General features: G+C 37.5%; 1 protein-coding gene across 1 annotated transcript; it reads right to left on the reverse strand.

Annotated features, from left to right (window-relative positions):
• Positions 1-4,820: 4,820 nt before the first annotated feature.
• On the reverse strand, positions 4,821-19,234 carry LOC121767061 (2-alkenal reductase (NADP(+)-dependent)-like). The gene is made up of 5 exons (XM_042163265.1): positions 19,136-19,234; positions 8,986-9,036; positions 5,563-5,740; positions 5,110-5,275; positions 4,821-4,975 (listed from the first exon to the last, which is right to left on the reverse strand). Exons 1-5 carry the CDS (start codon positions 19,232-19,234, stop codon positions 4,963-4,965), a joined length of 507 nt encoding a protein of 168 aa, XP_042019199.1. The 3' UTR covers positions 4,821-4,962.
• Positions 19,235-19,718: the final 484 nt, after the last annotated feature.

The following is a 19,718-nucleotide window of genomic DNA, read 5'->3' on the forward strand; positions in this document are numbered from 1 at the left end:
GGAGTACGTTTTCGACAGTGAAACGGCGTCGGAGGCTTGAAAAAATGACGAAAATCAACTTTTGGATATAAAAATATACAACACTTCATTCCACATCACTCATGGCAATTATTTCACATAATCAACTCAATCACATAGAAACCAATAAATTTCTTAAAAGAAGTTTTCACTTGACATCCGCATTAAAAAAAAATAAAAGTCACAAAATTTTTCGGATGCTACATCCTACCCCTCTTAACAGAAATTTCGTCCCGAAATTTGATCGTCTCACATAAACAACTCGGGGTACTTTTCTTTCATTCTATCTTCTAGTTCCCACGTGGCTTCCTCGGAGCCATTGTGTTTCCACAACACTTTCACAGATGCTATCGACTTGTTTCGCAACCCCTGTACCTTTCGATCTAGGATTGCTTCGGGTCTCTCTTCGTAGCTCATGTCGGGGGTCAGGATCACTTCCCCTTGATGAATCACGTGCTTGGGGTCGAATACGTACTTGCGTAGCTGCGACACGTGGAACACGTTGTGCACATTCCCAAAACTGGGAGGTAACGCTAAACGGTATGCTACGGGACCTTCTTCATCGATAATCTCGTACGGCCCTATAAAACGCGGTTTCAACTTGCCCTTCACTCCAAATCTCACAACTCCTCTCGTCGGGGATACTTTCAAAAATACTTTGTCACCAACATCGAATTTGATTTCTGTTCGACGCACGTCAGCATACGACTTCTGCCTATCTTGCGCTTCCTTGATTCTCGCACAGATTTGATGCACGATTTCAGTCATTTCTTTGATGGCGTCGGGTCTTAACATCTTCCTCTCGCCAACTTCATCCCAGTAGAGTGGGGATCAACACTTCCTGCCATACAAGGATTCATACGACGCCATATCGATCGTCGCTTGATAGCTATTGTTATAGGCGAATTCGACCAACTGTAGAACAGTTTCCCAACTTTCTCCTCGATCTAGGACAACGGCTCGCAGCATGTCCTCAAGCATTTGGATCGTCGGTCGTCCTCTCCGATTGTCCGTCGGATTGCGGGTGATAAGCCGTGCTAAAGTTTAACTTCGTGCCTAGTTCCCGTTGCAAACTCATCTAAAATTTCGACGTGAACTTCGTATCGCGATCAGATACAATGGTCTTTGGCACTCCATGCAGACGTACAATCTCGCTCACGTAGATCTTAGATAACTTGTCCGATCCATAGGTAATCCTAATCGGTAAGAAGTGCGCGCTTTTAGTAAGTCGGTCGATGATCACCCAAATCGCAGTGTTGCCCTTTTGTGACTTTGGCAAACCCGTCACGAAGTCCATGGCTATGTGTTCCCACTTCCATTCGGGAATCTCGAGCGGTTCTAGTTTCCCATACGGCCTTTGGTGTAAGGCTTTCACTTGTTGACAAGCTAGGCATCGCTCCACAAACGATGCTACGTCTCCTTTCATTCCGTTCCACCAAAAATGTTGCTTCAAGTCTTGATACATATTTGTGCTTCCAGGGTAAGCTGTATAAGGTGTGTCGTGTGCTTCACTCAAATCTCGTCCTTTAGTGCCTCGTCGTTCGGCACACACAAACGTCCATCGAACGTCAAAGCATTGTCCGCCTCTTCACGAAAATGGTCATGTTTCTCGGTTCTCACTTTCACATGTGTTTCTTCCAATTTCTCATCATGTCGCTGCGCTTCTATGATCTTGGTTCGTAAGTCTGGCTCGATCACTAGCGTCGCTATTCTTCCTCCTACTGTCTCGGGAGCTTTTACTACTTCCAAATGCATCCTCTCGAACTCACGTATCAACGTTTCTTCTTGAGTTAGTAACAAAGCCAATTGAGGCTGGTTCTTCCTACTCAAAGCATCTGCCACTACGTTCGCTTTGCCTGGATGATAGTGAATACCATAATCATAGTCTTTTATAATCTCTAACCAACGTCGCTGTCGCATGTTTAGCTCCTTCTGCTCAAAGAAGTACTTGAGACTCTTATGATCCGTATAAATCTCACATCTCACTCCATAGAGATGGTGTCTCCAAATCTTTAGCGCGTGCACTACAGCTGCTAACTCCAGATCATGAGTCGGAAATTTCAGTTCGTTCGGTCTCAACTGTCGGGAAGCATATGCTATCACTTTCCCATCCTGCATCAACACGCATCCTAGTCCTACTTTCGACGCGTCAGTATAGACGGCGAAGTCCTTGTCGGGTTCTGGTACCGCTAGGACAGGAGTTGTAGTCAATTTCTCTTTTAACAGTTGGAAACTCACCTCGCATTCCGGCGTCCATACCACCTTAATTCCTTTCTTTAACAGTTGTGTCATAGGTCTCGCAATCTTAGAGAATCCCTCTATGAAAAGTCGGTAGTATCCCGCCAATCCCAAGAAACTATGGATTTCACTCGGCGTTTTCGGCGATTTCCAATTCTGTACAACCTCGACCTTTGCGGGGTCTACTTGAATCCCATTAGCCGTCACGATGTGGCCAAGAAAGTTCACTCGAGTCAACCAAAACTCACACTTACTGAACTTGGCATAAAGCTTCTCTTTTCGTAACGTCTCCAACAAGGTTTCCAGGTGCCATCCATGCTCTTCCTCGTTCTTCGAGTATACCAACACATCATCAATGAAGACTAAAACAAACTTGTCGAGATACTCGTGGAAAACTTCGAGTATACCAACACATCATCAATCAAGTCCATAAAGACTGTCGGGGCGTTAGTAAGTCCAAATGGCATCACGACGAACTCATAATGGCCATAACGAGTGCGAAAACAGTCTTAGGCACATCCTCTCATCGGACCTTTAGTTGATGATACCCCGACCTCAAACCCATTTTTGAAAATACGCCCGCTCCTCGAAGTTGGTCAAATAAGTCGTCGATTCTTGGCAGTAGGTACTTATTCTTCAATGTCAACTTGTTGAGTTCGCGATAGTCAATGCACATCCTCATCGTTCCATCCTTCTTCTTTACGAACAGAACAGGCGCTCCCCACGGTGATACACTAGGCCGAATAAATCCCAAGTCTAGCAGTTCTTGCAACTGAATCTTCAATTCAGCCAACTCTTTAGGGGCCATTTGGTATGGTGCCTTTGATACTGGCGCAGATCCGGGTTCCAAGTCAATTGTAAACTCCACTTGTCTGTCGGGCGGCGGTCCAGGTAAGTTTTCAGGGAACACATCGGGAAAGTCTCGCACTACTACCTCGTCTTCCACTTTCAATTCCTTCTTTTTTTCTCCGTTTAAGTACACAAGATACGCCGAACGCCCTTTTCTTATCATCGTGGTTGCTTGTAAAGCAGAGATTATGGAGGTTCGCCGGTTCAAGGAAATCCCATGCAAGATGGTCGGCTCGTCACCAGGAGCTCGAAAAGAAATCTGCCTCTCCTTACAGTGAATCGTTATGTGGTTCTCGGTCAGCCAATCCATTCCCAAAATTATGTCTACGTTCTCCAAAGGCATAACCTGCAAAAGTCGAGCTACTACTCCTAATTCTCCTAACACAAACTCTACGTTCGAGCAAGTTCGTGCAATGTCAATCAGACCTCCAACAGGTGAAGACACGTTCAAAATCGGTTCAAGCTTAACAGTAGGAAGTTCTAGGGCATTCACACATGACATTGATATAAAAGAGTGCGAAGCACCCGTATCAAACAGCACAATAATAGGGAGTTTTTGGATCTTTCCCATACCTGCCAAGTTATCTTTGCCCTTATTGGCCTGTTGCTCCTGCGTTGGATTCCCTTTCAGTGCATACGCCCTTGCTGGTTGTGGGGCGACTTGCCGGATCGGTTGTGGTTGCTACGGTGGTCTCTGTCCCTGCCCGTTCCTCGTTCCACCCTTGTTGTTGTTCGGGCACTCTCGGGACATGTGGCCATTCCCACCACAAGCAAAGCATCGGGTACCTCAGACTCTACACTCCCCAACGTGGAACTTGGAGCACCGATTGCAGTAAGGTGTCCTTGGCTGATTTCCTCTTTGTTGTGGCACAACCTGTCGGCCAAAATTCTGAGGCTGGCGGAAAGTAGGATGGTGTCTATTGTTGTCATACTGGGCTCGGTTTCCTTCCCACTTCCTCTTGTCCCGATAATTTTGTTGTTGTGTGGGTGGTGTAGGATTTGTCACTCTCTCATTCTTAGGAAGTGCCTCTTCTACGTCCAAGGCGCAACTCAAAAGCTCGGCGTAAGGAACTCCTTGTCAGCTAGCCACGGCCACTCTTATCTCAGTCCTAAGGCCAGAGCGAAACTTCGCGGCCATCTTCTCATCCGTGTCCACCAACTCAGGTGCATAACGAGTCATCTCGCAAAGTGCGCGGTCATATTCCGACACTGTAGAGATTCTTCACCAAAACGGTGCCATCGCAACCGCTGGGAATTTTGATCTGAATTTTGGAAGTTCTCAGCGATATATCGGATTCTTTCACAGATGTTTTGACATAGTTGCTGAGTATCACTTGCTTGTTGCTAATTTCCTCACCCATTTTACCGTTAATTCTGGTGGAATTCTGGTGTTCAGCTTCATTGTTTTATATCTGAAAATCCCTAGAAAAGCTCTTGGCTAATGGAGTAGAAGTTCTGGGTTGTGTGTAGTAGCGGCGCCTCTGCTAGGTGAGAATCATAGGGAGCTCTAATATTCTATGGAGGGACATCTTTTTTTTATATTATTTTAGATCCGTGAACTTTAAAAATATAATATGAGGTCTGTGTAGTAGCGGCGCCTCTGCTTGGTGGTTTTCTCAGCTGATTTACCAAACTTCGAGGTTTTTTGCTAGTTTTTTTGAAATTTGTGTTGAATACAAAAGGATTCTTTTGTTATATAAGAACATAAATATGTGTATTGTGTGTTAAATTACTAACTATTCTTCAATGTTAAATAAGTATACACATTTTTATAGCAATGATAGAACCTCTTCAACGCTGCATTATAGTCTTGCTCTTCTTTGTAGTTGAATGCTTCGTCAAACCCGAATTTGTTCTTCAAGAGATCGACCTTCATCAATGCAAAAGCCGACTTGTTCATCAAATGTGAAACATAAACTTGCCACAGAAGAAAAATATCACATAAATCGACAACCAATCTAGCCAACAATCTAATAAGATTTCGATAAGCCATTAGATTCTGACCTTTTCTTTGCTCCCCCACTCCCAACAACGTAACACCCTGCGATCTTTGCAAACTGACCAACGAGCTGACCAACAGCTCCGGATGCAGCAGAGACATACACAGTTTCCCCCTTTTTGGGAGAGCAAAACTTGAAAAAACCAACATAAGCTGTCATGCCAGGCATGCCTAAAATGATAACGCGAAACACGTTGATTTTCAGTCTCAAGTTAGTACATCTCCTACTGTTGTTTTTCAGAAACTATCAAGATAAACGCTACAAATCCAGCATTTCCCAATCTATTAATTCAAGCATATATAGTTCATCAACAACTCGTTTTCGTTAACAGTTTAACTGCATACATAATTCTGCAGAATAACAAACAACTAGTTCTAGATCAGACAAATAGCACTAGGAAGCAGGAATCAAGCGTGAAATTTGAAGTCGATAATCACAAGGGGCTCGAGAAACTCACCAAGAATCCCTATATAATAAGAGAGGGGCAAATCTTTATCTTGAACCTTAAACAATTGGTCTGGATCTTTAATAAGGCTATACTCCTCCCAGCCAGTAAACCCCCAAACTAGCTCGCCCGTCTTGAAATTTGGATGAGACGAATCCAGTACTTTCGACACTCCAAATCCATAAATAGGCTGTCACCAGAAAAAGGTCAACAAACACAAAAAAGATGCAACCAACATTGCATCAATGGAAAGATAACATTTTTTATTTCTTTCCCCAAAATCTCAAACTATTCATCAAACAAGACCTCTGCAGAAACATCAAAAAGACATAACAAAATTTTATCAATAGAAAGATACAGTTTATATTTTTCTCCCCGAAATCTCAAACTATTCATCAAACGAAAAAAATGTCACGACCACATCTCCCTAGTCAAAGAAAGTGTAGCTATTTCGCGACTAAACATACTGAACTGTCTTAACTCATCATAAAAGTTACTTAATTTAAGAAAACATTGTCTGAATGTTATAAAGATAACAAAATACTGAATCAGAGTGAATTCTGGGACATTGTCTTTACTAAAACAAGTCTAAGTCTGCGCATCGGAAGAGTTCCAAGACAGGTATAATATGTATGAAGACATACTACACCAGCTATCCTTCTACTTATTTAGCCTTCTATCCCAACACCTCCTCTGCCTCGATCGATCAACCTGCACATTAAGGAAAACAATATGCAGGGCTGAGTACTTGATATACTCAGTGGCTTATGCCGAAAACTGTTTTCTTTTCATTGTCAGCCAAGCTGAGTGAACGCGGGGTTTTTCTGAAAACAAGTCCCGGTCACTAAAATCTTTTATTTCTTTCTGAAATAGACTGCAGTCTTTTAAACTTCTGATGATATGCCATATCAGCTGTGTGAATCGGGAATGTGGCCACATTCCACGACCACTGGGCCGGCCAACCTGGCGCTAGCTCACGACCCCTAGACCGGCCAACCTGGCGCTAGCTCACGGTCCGTACGTGTACACTAGTCCGAGTAGGATTTACTGACCTACTAGGACCCGAATTCGATTTAACAGATAGGCAATCACAAAACAAAACATGGCATGACAACTCACTGAAAATATTCATGCTTTTTCACATAAATTCTGAAAGGAAAGGAAGCCCACACATAATGTAGGATAGAAAAGCCCACCTCGTTTGCTTAACTCTTTCAAACGGGCACTGTCTGACTTGAGATTTACTCGTCGAGCGACGACGTCCCTTTTCAAAAATAATATACTTAAATTAGGCTTTAAGTAATCATTGATCTTGCATGAATGCATGCCTAAGCGTGTGCTCATTATTTTAATTTCTGCCTTCTAAAATTAGAAGTCTTAAATCTTTAATTAAATCGGTGATTTAATTTATTTTGAATCGGGCATTAACATTTCCCGCATTATCTTAAGTATTTTAAAAAAAATACCTTCTGTGACCATTAAAGTCCGCTTAATTATTTTTAGCTTTTATTTCACTCACGGCTTATAAGTTCTTTTCTTCCGCGACTTAAGGAATTAATTCCAGAAATAAAATCTTAGGCCCATAGAGATTAATTATTCTGGCCCAGACTATTTTAATTTTCGGCCCAGCTTAACTAATTGGTCCATTTCTCTCCTCCTTCTAATTTAATCTGGCCCAACCTAGTTAATTCCAGGCCCAAGTGTTTTAAATTGGGAAGGCCCAATTAATCATACTCCATTCCTCCATCAGACGATTCCATCCTTATTTTCTCCTTTACAAAATTCCCAATTCGAAAATGGGGAACCCTAGCTCAAACCCCCTTCTCTTCCCCTTTCTTCTCGGCAAACCGCCGCCACAAGGTCACCGGAAACGGCTCGCTTCACCTCGCCGCAACATCTGGCTGCCGGCTCGGCGGGTTTGCGCTGTTGGGGCAGAGGGGCGTCGCTTCCATCCACTGACACGGTTCAGCACCGCCGCCGCGGCTCCTCTTCACGCCGATCCACCTTTGTCGCGGGGTAAACCACCGGCGTTCTGTCGTCACCGTCGCACTCCCCTCGGACAACGCCTCCTCTCGGCTGGAGCCCGTCATCGAACTGGGCTCGGCCGCTGTTCGGCGTGCTTCGAGGTGAGGCCCCGGTTATAGCGGTGCCTCGCGAGGCTTCCATCGTCGTTGCTGATTCGTTGCTGGTCCGAGACTCACGCCGCCGCTGCCGATCTTCTTCAGCGGTGAGCCGTCGCGTGTCACGGTTGTCTTGCGGTCGACTTCCGGCTTCACCGTCTGGTCGCCGCCAACTCCGACTACCTCTAAGCTAAGCCTTCTATTCGTTCGTTACTTAGATTGGTTTCTAATCGGCAGAAGCTTAGTTCTCAAACTCTCTAAGTTCTCGTGGTAGATTCACTATGTTCCACCGCTTATGTTTTGATTACCGAGTGTGAGCTCTAATTACGGTATCCTAGCATGCTTGTGATGTCTACATGATGCTATAACTTGGTTAACTGAGTTTGAAGGGGATTGAGGTTACCTTCACTGAACTTGTGCTGCTATTTCTCACTTCTGGCCTTGTTCTCCCTTGCTGCCTCGGCTCCTCTCACTCTTTGACTCACTGATTTGCGATTGCTTTGTGATAACGAGGGAGGCAGAGGCTGAGGCCTTTTATAATTGTTGCATAACTGAAAGCCTGAAACAGGCTGTTATCACTGGCTGGGGAGCAGTCCTTGCTGAGCTGTTTTGGCTGTTACCTCTGCAGCCATTTTGCAGAGTGTACTCGTGAGACTGATGAGCTTACAGCTCCTGGTTGTGCTTTGATATCACAGCTGGATATATGCATTATTCCCTACATTCCTTTGCTTGTACACTTAACTGCATTTGTCTCCATATGAGGTGTAGTACTAGGTTTATTTATTGTTCCTGTTGGTTTGTGACAGGTGTATAAAGGAGATGGTATCTCATGGCTGATTCCTTGACTATAGCAGAGACACGAGCTTCTCATTGGGGTATAGGCTGGCTGGAATTGCTTCATTTGTTCAAGCAACTTTCCAACATCCGAAGTAGTCGTTAGGGATTTCTAAAAATGTAATCGTGTAGCTCGACTTTTATTTTCGTCGCCAAAGATTGTAATTTTAGTTTGAGATTCTGAAAAATGTAATTTGTACCCTTTCTCAAGAAATAAAAACACTCTTTCATTCGTCAATAAAAGTTCTAGTATTTTATTTCATAACTCCCGAGAAATCTAAGTCTCGGCTATTACAAAAAATACTACTGTTATATTCCAATGAGATCGTCTACACAATATTGTATTATAAGTCTATTTTTTTAATAAAATAAAAAATTAAGGGCCCCAATTTAAATCAAGACATGTATAACAAATTCTATTCCAACCAGAAGAAAAATTAATTTCAACAAGAAAAATTTCACTTAAAAAAACTAAACTTACAGAATCCAGCGTGAAAGAAGGTAAATGAGAATCATAGGGAGCTCTAATTTTCTATGGAGGGACTTCTTTTTTTTATATTATTTTAGATCCGTGAACTTTAAAAATATAACTTGAGGTCCGTCAACCGTGAGTTAATATCAATCGAAGTACTTTTTTACTATTTTCAAGTTTTTTGGATGAAAATACCCTCAATCATACTTTTAATTAACTTATCACATACTCATATGGTTTTTGTAAATGATAATAAATAGCTAAAGTGGACATATGATAAAGTAAGAGAGAGAATAACGTAGAAGAGAGTCTTATCTACATTATTCTCTATCTTATTTATTCATTAATTATTTATTACTCCCTCCGTCCATGAAACGTTTTCCAGTTTTTCCATTTTAGTCCGTCCGTGAAATGTTGTCCACTTTGCTATTATTTTACTTTTTTGGTAAATGGTTCTCATATTCCACTAACTCATTACACTCACATTCTATTATAAATTCAATATATAAATATGGGACCTACATTCCACTAACTTATTTCACTCACTTTTCTTTACATATCTCAAAACACGTGCCGAATCAAACATGGACAACATTTTGCGGAAGGAGAAAGTATCATTTGTTCAAAATGAGTGCAGAAAATGAAATGTGACAAAATTTCAGGGACGGAGGGAGTAGTAAAAATATGTATAAAAAAATATGGGTATGTGATAAGTTTATTAAAAATATGTACCCGGTATTGAGGGTATTTTCATCCAAAAAACTTGAAAATAGTAAAAAAAATATTTCGATTGATATTAACTCATAGTTGACAGACTTCAAATGATATTTTTAAAGTTCACAGATCTAAAATGATACATTGACAAAGTTCGTGGACTAAAAAAAAATTCCTTCTACTCTATAATAGGCGGGGGTATTTTCTTCAGCAACCATTTAATTAAAAAACAAATATTAACACCTAAAGCCCCTAACCAGCCGCAATTCTCCAACACTGAACACTTGAAAAAAGATCCAATTACGTGGGCCCACCAGGCCATATAAGGGAAACTGAACGAGTCTCAGTTTGTATTTTCTTTTATGACTTTAGGTTATGGCTGGCAAAATTTATTGTATTTATAGGTCATTAGGTATTAAGTTCACTACATTTGACTAATTCACGCACAACATTTGTAAAGTTGTTTCAATACTTTCAATTTTTCGTAAAAATGCGACACAATATTAGACTTATTATTTATTTAGTTTGACTAAAGTTTAAATTTTGTCTCGCATATTTATTTAAAAAGATATTTTGATCCAGTGTTTAAAGATTTTGTCAATTAGGTAGAGTACTTGTATTTTAAAGTCTAAAATTAGGCTTGTATATTAAAAAAACATATTTTGTCCTATACATTACTAAATTTTGTCAATTAGATAGAGTACTTGTATTTTAAAGTCTAAAATTAGGCTCCAATATTAAAAAAACATTTTTATCCTATACATTAATAATTAGTAGAGTACTTGTATTTTAAAGTCCAAAATTAGGCTCGTATATTAAAAAAACATATTTTGTCCTATACAATAATAATCAATTAAGTGTCCTCGCTTCTGGTCCTAACCTATATAGTTCAATTCATATTTAACATGTTAATCAAGTCAATCCATATTTAACTCATTCATAAAGTCAAAATGAGATTAATTAACCATTAATTATTAACAAAATTAGTATTTTAATATGGCCAAGACATATAACCAGATCTAGGAATGAACGGCGATTGGGGTCGAGGGATTATTAACATAAATTATTAACAAAATTAGTGTTAGGAAAATTAGTTGGGTAGGTGGAGGAATGTGAAGTTAGGTCGGATTAATTTGGTTGTGCTTCAAGTCTTCGACCCAACGATGTAGAAAGAATAGCAGATATGCAACGGCTAATGAAAAGGAGAGTGTTAATCAAGGATCAATTGAGAATTTATACAATATTTATTGGAGGCTATGAAGAAACTACACGTTATGGCTTAATAAAGTGTTAATTTAGGCGCTATAAAGTTATTTATGAAGGTATTAAGACACTAACTGTTCTAGTGTATTTTTTTTCGTAGTCATAACATAATTACATCACTTTATCTGTTTCATGGATTAATGTGAAAATCACATTTTATGTGAGAATCGAGAATAATATTTTGAATGTATAAACTTAGATAATTCACGGCAAAAATTAACCGTATGAAAATAATATATTTATTCGTGACTAGTGGGATTTTAATTCATATCTTTCACTTAATTTAATATATAAAAACGGCAAACTATAAACAAAGTTCAAGAAACAAAAGAAAAATATAAGTAGGGTTGAATTTATAATACATCACATTTATTAAAAATCCCTTCTATGGATGTGCCTCTCTCCTATTACACTGGAATTCTAGGTAAATTTGTTTGTCAAATTAGCCGCCGTATGTATCGTGTCAGTGCATATTATTGTAGGATAATTTACCTATAAATTTATAAATTTTCATCAAAATATAGTTTTTGCATACAGACTTTACAATTCATATGTAAATTATCAAACTATTAATTTGTTCTATTTTGCAACCAAACTATTAAATTCACATGTAAACGATCAAACTATTAATTTGTTCTGATTTTGCAACCAAATTACTGATTCGATTTGATTTTGCATTTTAACTATTCAATGTGACATCAACCAAAATAATGTTAAATTTTATAGTTAAATAATTCATTGGTTGAATTATGGTTATAGAATTATATCAAACCATTTTAAACTCAAAATCTTAATCGGAAGCAAAATCAGAATTAATCAATTGTGAAATACGTGTTTTAAAATGTTAACAATAATAACACATAACCACATCATACACGCATCGCTAACAAAAGTATTAGACTTAAGTAATAATCTTTAAATGAAATTTTCTGCGTCTATCACTGCATTTTTTGACGATCATTTTGTGAAGGTATGGCCGGTATCACTGCATATGTTGGATTTTACGAGATTTGCTCTCCAAAAAAAGGGTGAACTCGTCTTTATATCGGCTGCATCAGGAGGTGTAGGTTAGCTTGTTGGCCAATTTGCTAAGCTATTTAGGTGTTATGTCGTTGGAAGCGCAGGATCACAACATAATTTCTTTTAATTACTCTTTTAAATTAATTTATAAAAATCCATTCACCAACTTCTTTTTTCAATTTGAATTTGCGTAATTTGTTGGTGATTAAATGAATATGGAACATAATAGTAATAATTAACATAAATAACCATACAGTCAAAAGTCAACTCTAATTCAAGGTTTAAAATATTCAATAAGCATTATCTTTAATAAAAAATATTAATAAAAATAACCTCAGCAATTATCTTCATACTGAAGCAGCAATTTTCTTTTTGGGGTTGTAATTACTTTATATTTTTTAGAGTTAATTTATTTATATATATTACTTTGTTCAAGGTTGACCTTTTGAAGAACATATTGGGGTTTGATGATGCATTCAACTACAATGAAGAATCATACCTGAATGAAGCCATAAAGAGGTATATATATAAAGTGACAAAATTAATTAATTTCTTTTACATATATAATTAACTAATCCGATTATATAGATTATGGGCCAACAAGATATTGGGTCGGGTCGGGCCGGTCCAATCCAAAGATATATATATACATATAGCCCATATGGCCCTGGCTAGCCACATAAATAAACAAAATATATCCCTCGGCCGTAGAAATATAAAAATCATCTTTATTAGTTTTGAAACATCACTTGAAAAGACTAGTTGAAGACATAATTGATTTATGTTTCATAGGTGAAATAATTCTGCGACAAATTCAACCATCACACTAATAAAAATATGAAACATCTATGTTACTAATAATTCCGCTGGTGGATAACTTCGACCTAAGGTCGATCAGGATGGTTATGCTAGGGGCGGCGCCGCTGGGGAAGGAGCTGGAAGCGGCTCTGCTCAGCCGCGTGTCGCATGCGGTTTTTGGACAGGTGAAAAGTGAAAAATAACTGATATACCTAACTTCATTTTTCATATCCTTCAAATGATCATTTAATACCAGAAACACTAAATTCAATTTAATTACTCCCTATATTTGTGTTGAGATTATAAGAATTATACTACTAATTGATTTACTTTGTTTTACTCTAAATTCAGTGTTAGGAAAATTAGTTGGGTAGGTGGAGGAATGTGAAGTTAGGTCGAATTAATTTGTCATTACTCCTCATTGATGTGATGCATATATATCTAATCGATTCGAATCTTTATCATGGTACCACTTGCATCTAATACTTTGACAATTTTGGATTATAATATAACTAAATATTACTTACGAAAAAATATAGTATGGACAAACAGACTAGGAAATTTATTTTTATTATTCAGCCCATGAATTTATTATTTTTTCCAATAACATGAATTCCCTGTGGTCTATCTAACCCACCTATAATAATGTACAAACGGGCTAGGATGTTTATGTTTATTAGTCGGCCCATGAATTTATTATTTTTGTCTAATATCTTTGAATTCCTCGCGGTCTATCTAACCCACCTAGAATAAAAAAAGGATATAAATTATGATAATAATATTATTATTATCATACATGGCTAAGTACATAACTTCGTGTACAAATTTTTAACATGCATGTTACGTGGTAGCAACTGCAGAGATTGGCAGTCATTCTATAATTAATTAAACAATTTATTGAAATTACCCGACAAAGACGGGAGCATCACTATAAAAAAAGGGTTAAATAAAATGAAATCAAATTAAGTATGCCATTCTATTGTTCAATAAATAAATGTTGAATTTGTTGAAAATTCGGTGCAATATCTCTCTCTAGGAACCGTGCATTTAGTTATATTATAAATCAAAATTGACAAAGTATTAGATGCAAGTGGTACCATAATAAGGATTCAAATCGATTAGTTATATATGCAATACATCAATAGGGAGTAATGACAAGTTAATCCGACTTAACTTCAAATTCCTCCACCTACCCAACTAATTTTCCTAACACTGAATTTAGAGTAAAATAAAGTTAATCAATTAGTAGTATAATTCTTATAATCTCTACACAAATACAGGGACTAATTAAATTGAATTTATTGTTTCCGGTATTAAATGATCATTTAAAGGACATGAAAAATGAAGTAATGAATATAAGTTATTTTTCACTTTTCACCTATCCAAAACCGTCTGCGACTTCCAGCTCGTTCCCCAGCAGCACCGCCCCTGACAGAACCATCCTAATCGAGCTCAGGTCAAAGTTATCCACCAACGGAATTATTATTGACATAGATGTTTCACATTTTATTAGTGTGATGGTAGAACGTGTCGGCAGAATTATTTCACCTACTGACATAGATCAATGTTGTAACACCCCATATTTTGTATTTACATTTACATATATATATATATATTTAGGGGAGATGATCAAAATAAGTATGTGTTAAAGTCCAGAAATGCAGCCCAAATCTTAGCCCTACGATTAGATGATCTAATGGTCAATAATTAACCAAAAACACGGAAGGTCATAATTAAGCATTTTAGGTCATATTATAAGATTTGAGTTTAATGTCATGTTAAGATCATTTTAGGTCATACTTGGTTAGTATGACCTAAAAATACACTAACCATGACCTAAAAATGCCCTACGCATGATATTATTCTGCGTTTCTGTATTTAAATATGGTTTTGCATAGATCAAAACCCTATATATATATATATATATATATATATATAATATATATATATATATATATATATATATATTATAGGGATGTATTCATATCCAAATGCTAAGTATAAGTGAAAACACAAAACACATGCAATCCATTGGTTTTGTGATCTAACGGTTAGATTAATGCCACGTGTCATCTAATAATGTAGATTTTTAGCCTAATAATGTACCTCGGCTAATAATGTAGCATTTTGTTTAAAAATGTACAGTTTTAGTCTAATAATGTAAATTTCTAGTCTAATGTACCTCGGCTAATAATGTAGATTTTTAGTATGATAATGTAACTAATCACAATCATCCAATCTAATGATCCAAGGGTTGTGATTTGTGTTATGTTTTGCACTAAGATGATGTAAGGACCCTAGCGCACCCCATTATATATATGTATATATATATATAGATTGCAGTAATTACTCCTATTTAAAATCCTCCAATAAAAAAAATCACCAAATATTCTATTACTATTCACAGTTTTATTTCGTCAACTTAATACTAATTTAAAATATTAATAATCACAGATAAATTTCAAGATCAATTAAATGCGTTCCATATACTACGCATTTTATCTATCCATTTCATGTGTGTTTCATGTCTTTTATTCCCTTAATCAAATTCTAAGTTACTATTTCCACTAGTTACTTTATACTCCGTAATTACTATCTTACTTAGTAAATCCTCAAATTAGTTAACATCCATAGTCATTCTAAATCATATTTCTTTTACCAAATCTTATAAATAAAACTCATTAACCCTTATCAACTAAATTTCTTTAATCTCAATTATTTGCAAGTCGTTAGAATATGCTTCAATCATCAATTCTAGTCTCATTTCTATGGTTAATCCACTTACATAATCACACTTAGTTATTAGTCATTACCATATTCAATTCCTTACTCAAAAAACATCTTTCACTTCAATATTCCAATCAATTTTCCAAAATATATCAAATGACCATTATAAATTCTAATAAATTTATTTTAGTCACTAAATAAGATATATTATTCATTTTCAACAACACTTTGACCAATTAAGATTCATGGATTAAAGCAATAAGATAGTCAGTTCATACCCAAAATCATACATAGGTTCAACTCAATTTAGTTCAATGGAAAAACTTATGTTTCCGACGTCTACGGACAAGGATTGATAGATAAACTCAAAACGTAACACACACCTTATTTGACAACCAACGAGGTCAGAAATTTTTTACCTCATAACCTATAATAAGTTTCAAATAAAAGAAAAATAGGATAAAAGAGAGCCCTACCTTGATAACCATACGTTGGTTCGACTGTTTCAAAGCGTCAACAAATAGGATAAAAGAGAGCCCTACGGACAAGGATTGATAGATAAACTCAAACGTAAGACAAACCTTATTTGACAACCAACGAGGTCAGAAATTTTTACCTCATACTTATAATAAGTTTCAAATAAAAAAAAATAGGATAAAGAGAGCCCTACCTTGATAACCATACGTTGGTTCGACTGGTTCAAAGCGTCAACACAAATTAAGTGAAACTTTCATAGATTGCAACTTCTTCTTCCTCCTTTGATTACTAATCGGTTGATTCTCCAAAGTGGGGTGAATAGTAGGCTAGTAGCTATATTTTGATTTTATAGCAAGAGCCACATTATTTAATTAATTATGAATAGCAAATGACAAATGACACTATTTTGATCATTCATATTCTTTCTAAATGATTCCATGTATAATTGTCTGATTGTAGTAAAAAAAATTACAAACCTAAAAAAATCGTGCCTCTCGAAGAGTTTTGGAGATAAAATATATATAGCATCTTTTATGCAAAATGACCATTTCTCCCTTCTATTGTATACGCTATATAATTTCCGATTTAATTCTATTTTCTTGCTCAATCTTACTGACGTGATACTGTGTAACCCCAATTCTATATAAAATAACATTCAGTGTTGTGCACAAATTATAAAAATTTCAGCCTAAATTGACAATTTGTGTAGAAAGGAACTTTCCAACTAAACCCTGATTTGGGGTGTTACAATTATGTCTTGAACTAGTCTTTTCAGCACAACTTTTTCGAAGCGGACTGCTATTTGTTCAACAATCGTTGGCCGCCAGCGGTCCGCTGGGCGGGTCGAATGCTCCAGATTTTCATCTTCGAGTTTTAGCTATCTTTTTAGGCTCAAATTTGCACATTTTTCACAAAACACGTCAAAATACCAAAATAGATAAAGTATGTAATTATTGGACATGTAATGCAACATTGATACTCAAAATTGACCAAATAAAGGCCCTAAAATAGTGCAAAAACCGAGCATATCAAAGAGTATGACTCCCATTTCGTTAATATTTTCAATTCACTTTCTATTAACATTTTTAAAAATTCGTGGTGGATAAAGTGTGACTTTTAATAGCTAACGTAGGGAGTAGGATTTTCTTGTGGCAGCTTTTTTCAAGATTTCATAGTTATGAGTTGATAAAATATGTAGATTCATATTGATTGTTGTTATTAAAAGCATGGAAAAGAGAAAATGAAATACAGAGATATATAGTAGGAGGATAGAAATTTATTTTAGCAAACATGAAAGTAAAACACGCAGTCCCAAGTTAATAGTAGATCAATTGTCATTGTTGCGGCTATAGTTGATCAATTGTCATTGTTGCGGAGCAAATACTTAGCACAAAGCAGCATGAGGCCAATGTATGGGAGGTTAAAATAGAGTGAATAAGTAGGTAGTTAATTTCTCTAATCTCAACACAATATAGGGAGTAATAAATTGAATAGTGTTTGGTTATAAAAATGACATTGAAGGACATGAAAAATGAAGTTAGGTATATCAGTTATTTTCACTTTCACTTGTCCAAAAACAGATGCGACAAGCGGCTGAGCAGAGCCGCTTCCAGCTCCTTCCCCAGCGGCACGCCCCTGGCATAAACCATACTAATCGAGCTAGGTCGAAGTTATCCACCAACGGAATTGAAGAATTATTAGTGACATAAATGTTTCATATATTTATTAGTGTGATGGTTGAATTGTCGAAGAATTATTTCACCTATGAAACATAAATCAATTATGTCTTGAACTAGTCTTTTCAAGTGATGTTTCAAAAATAATAAAGATGATTTTTATATTTCTACGACCGAGGGCTATATTTGTAAATTCTATGTAATTTAAGATTGAAATAGTGTTGCACATATTATTATCACTGAATTTTCATGATAATAAAGCAGTCATTTCAGCCTTAATTCAACGGGCCCTTGCCCATTAAACGAGTTCACACAGAAATTTAACCAACAAATCAAACACTATATTGGGCCGTAAATGCACTATGAATGTCCCTATTTACCAATTCAACCACACCCTTATTTTATAAATAATAACCCTCTCAATCTCAATTCCTCTTTGTAGTGCATAGACATCACATCCGCCACAACCGGAAATCGAAGATGTACGGAACAATGTCCGCTGAGATGACGGTTGATGTACCGGCAACCGAAGCGCGGAAGCTCTACGGCACACTACAACCCCAAAGTGGCGGAGGAAGCCAACTCCGACTTTATCAGCCTGGTCGACGTCGTCCAAGGGACGGCGGCGCCGGAACCATTCTCGAAGTCTTTTTCCATCCAGGTACCATCCACATCCAGTTCAATCAACTTCCGCTAGATTTATGTAATTATCCTAATTAATTTAATTGATTAATTGATCATGGATGGGAGGAGGAATGGAGTCGTTCAAGGAGAAATTCATGGTGGTGGATAACGAGAAGCGTGTGAAGGAGGCAGAGGTTGTGGACGGTGGATTTCTGGATCTAGGGTTCACGATGTATCGTATCAGATTCAATGTGATAGACTAACTACTTGATTAAACCACGGAACAGTAAATCATTTTAACATTCATTATAACTAGGCACATGGAACAATATTTAAAAGCGAGAAATTAAACTACGACAGTGAACTTGAAGATCCGAAAACAAAAGAACTTTGATTCCAGAATAGATCTCGTCCAAAACGAAAACTAGCTACGAAATTGAAGAACATAAAGCTAGTAAAGGCCGAGCGATTCTCTCGGTCGGAAACTGGAAACTGCGCCGGACAGAACTGAAGCCTCTATCGCACTGAATCACTTACGCTTCACTAACTGAAATTCTAAACTAAGCTAGCTAAGAACTGGAATGAAAGTTAACTAAACTAAGCTAAAACTAAGAACTAACTAGAAAGCGGATAAAGGATTCTCTATTGTGGTGTCGCAGCCTCTATTTATAGGCACGCCGCAGCGATCCTCCAGCAGGGATAACAACCTTGTCGGCGAATATTCGCTTTCTTCCAGGACCGCGCGTCTCTTTGGTCGACACGTATTCCTCCTTCTAGAAGACAGTGGTCCCTTCATAGCAGGATGGTGTCCTTTGTATCGGCACGTGTCCTCTTCTCTTTGCCAATGGTCCCCGCCTAACTGCTTGATCACTCCCCTTCATCAATCTCCCTGATTTCTTGGCCTTTTGCGTCCTTTGTGCCGACTTGAGTTTAGCCTTGATGCCTTGGTCAAGCTGCATTCCTGCACTTTTAACACTTGTTTTCCGCAATAAACAGATCAAGTGGCGTACTTTTTACCCTTTAAACCGATGCATGAAATGAGCCATATAAGAGTTTCAAGACAATCACAACATTTTAATTAAGTTGCTCAACACCGCCAACCGCTGGTCGCCGCTAACCTGCACATAGGGAAAACACATACAAGGCTGAGTTAGTACTCAGTGGACTTATGCCGAAAACAGTTTATCAAAGTATTATTTATCATGCCATTTTCAAGTGTCAATCGGGGTTTTATCTTTAGAAAGGCCCGAAGCACCAAAATATTTCCTTCGTTCAAAAGTCACGGTCGCGCAACCATTTTTCTCATCGACGTTTACCATATCCTCATTCTACATGACAAGGAATGCGGCCGCAAACCAGGTCACTAGACCGGCCAACCCGTACGCTGACACACGGTCTAACATTGGTGTACACTAATCCAAGTAGGGTTTGCTGCCCTACGAG

The sequence above is a fragment of the Salvia splendens genome, chromosome 15 (assembly GCF_004379255.2).
Source record: "Salvia splendens isolate huo1 chromosome 15, SspV2, whole genome shotgun sequence".
Lineage (NCBI taxonomy): Eukaryota > Viridiplantae > Streptophyta > Magnoliopsida > Lamiales > Lamiaceae > Salvia > Salvia splendens.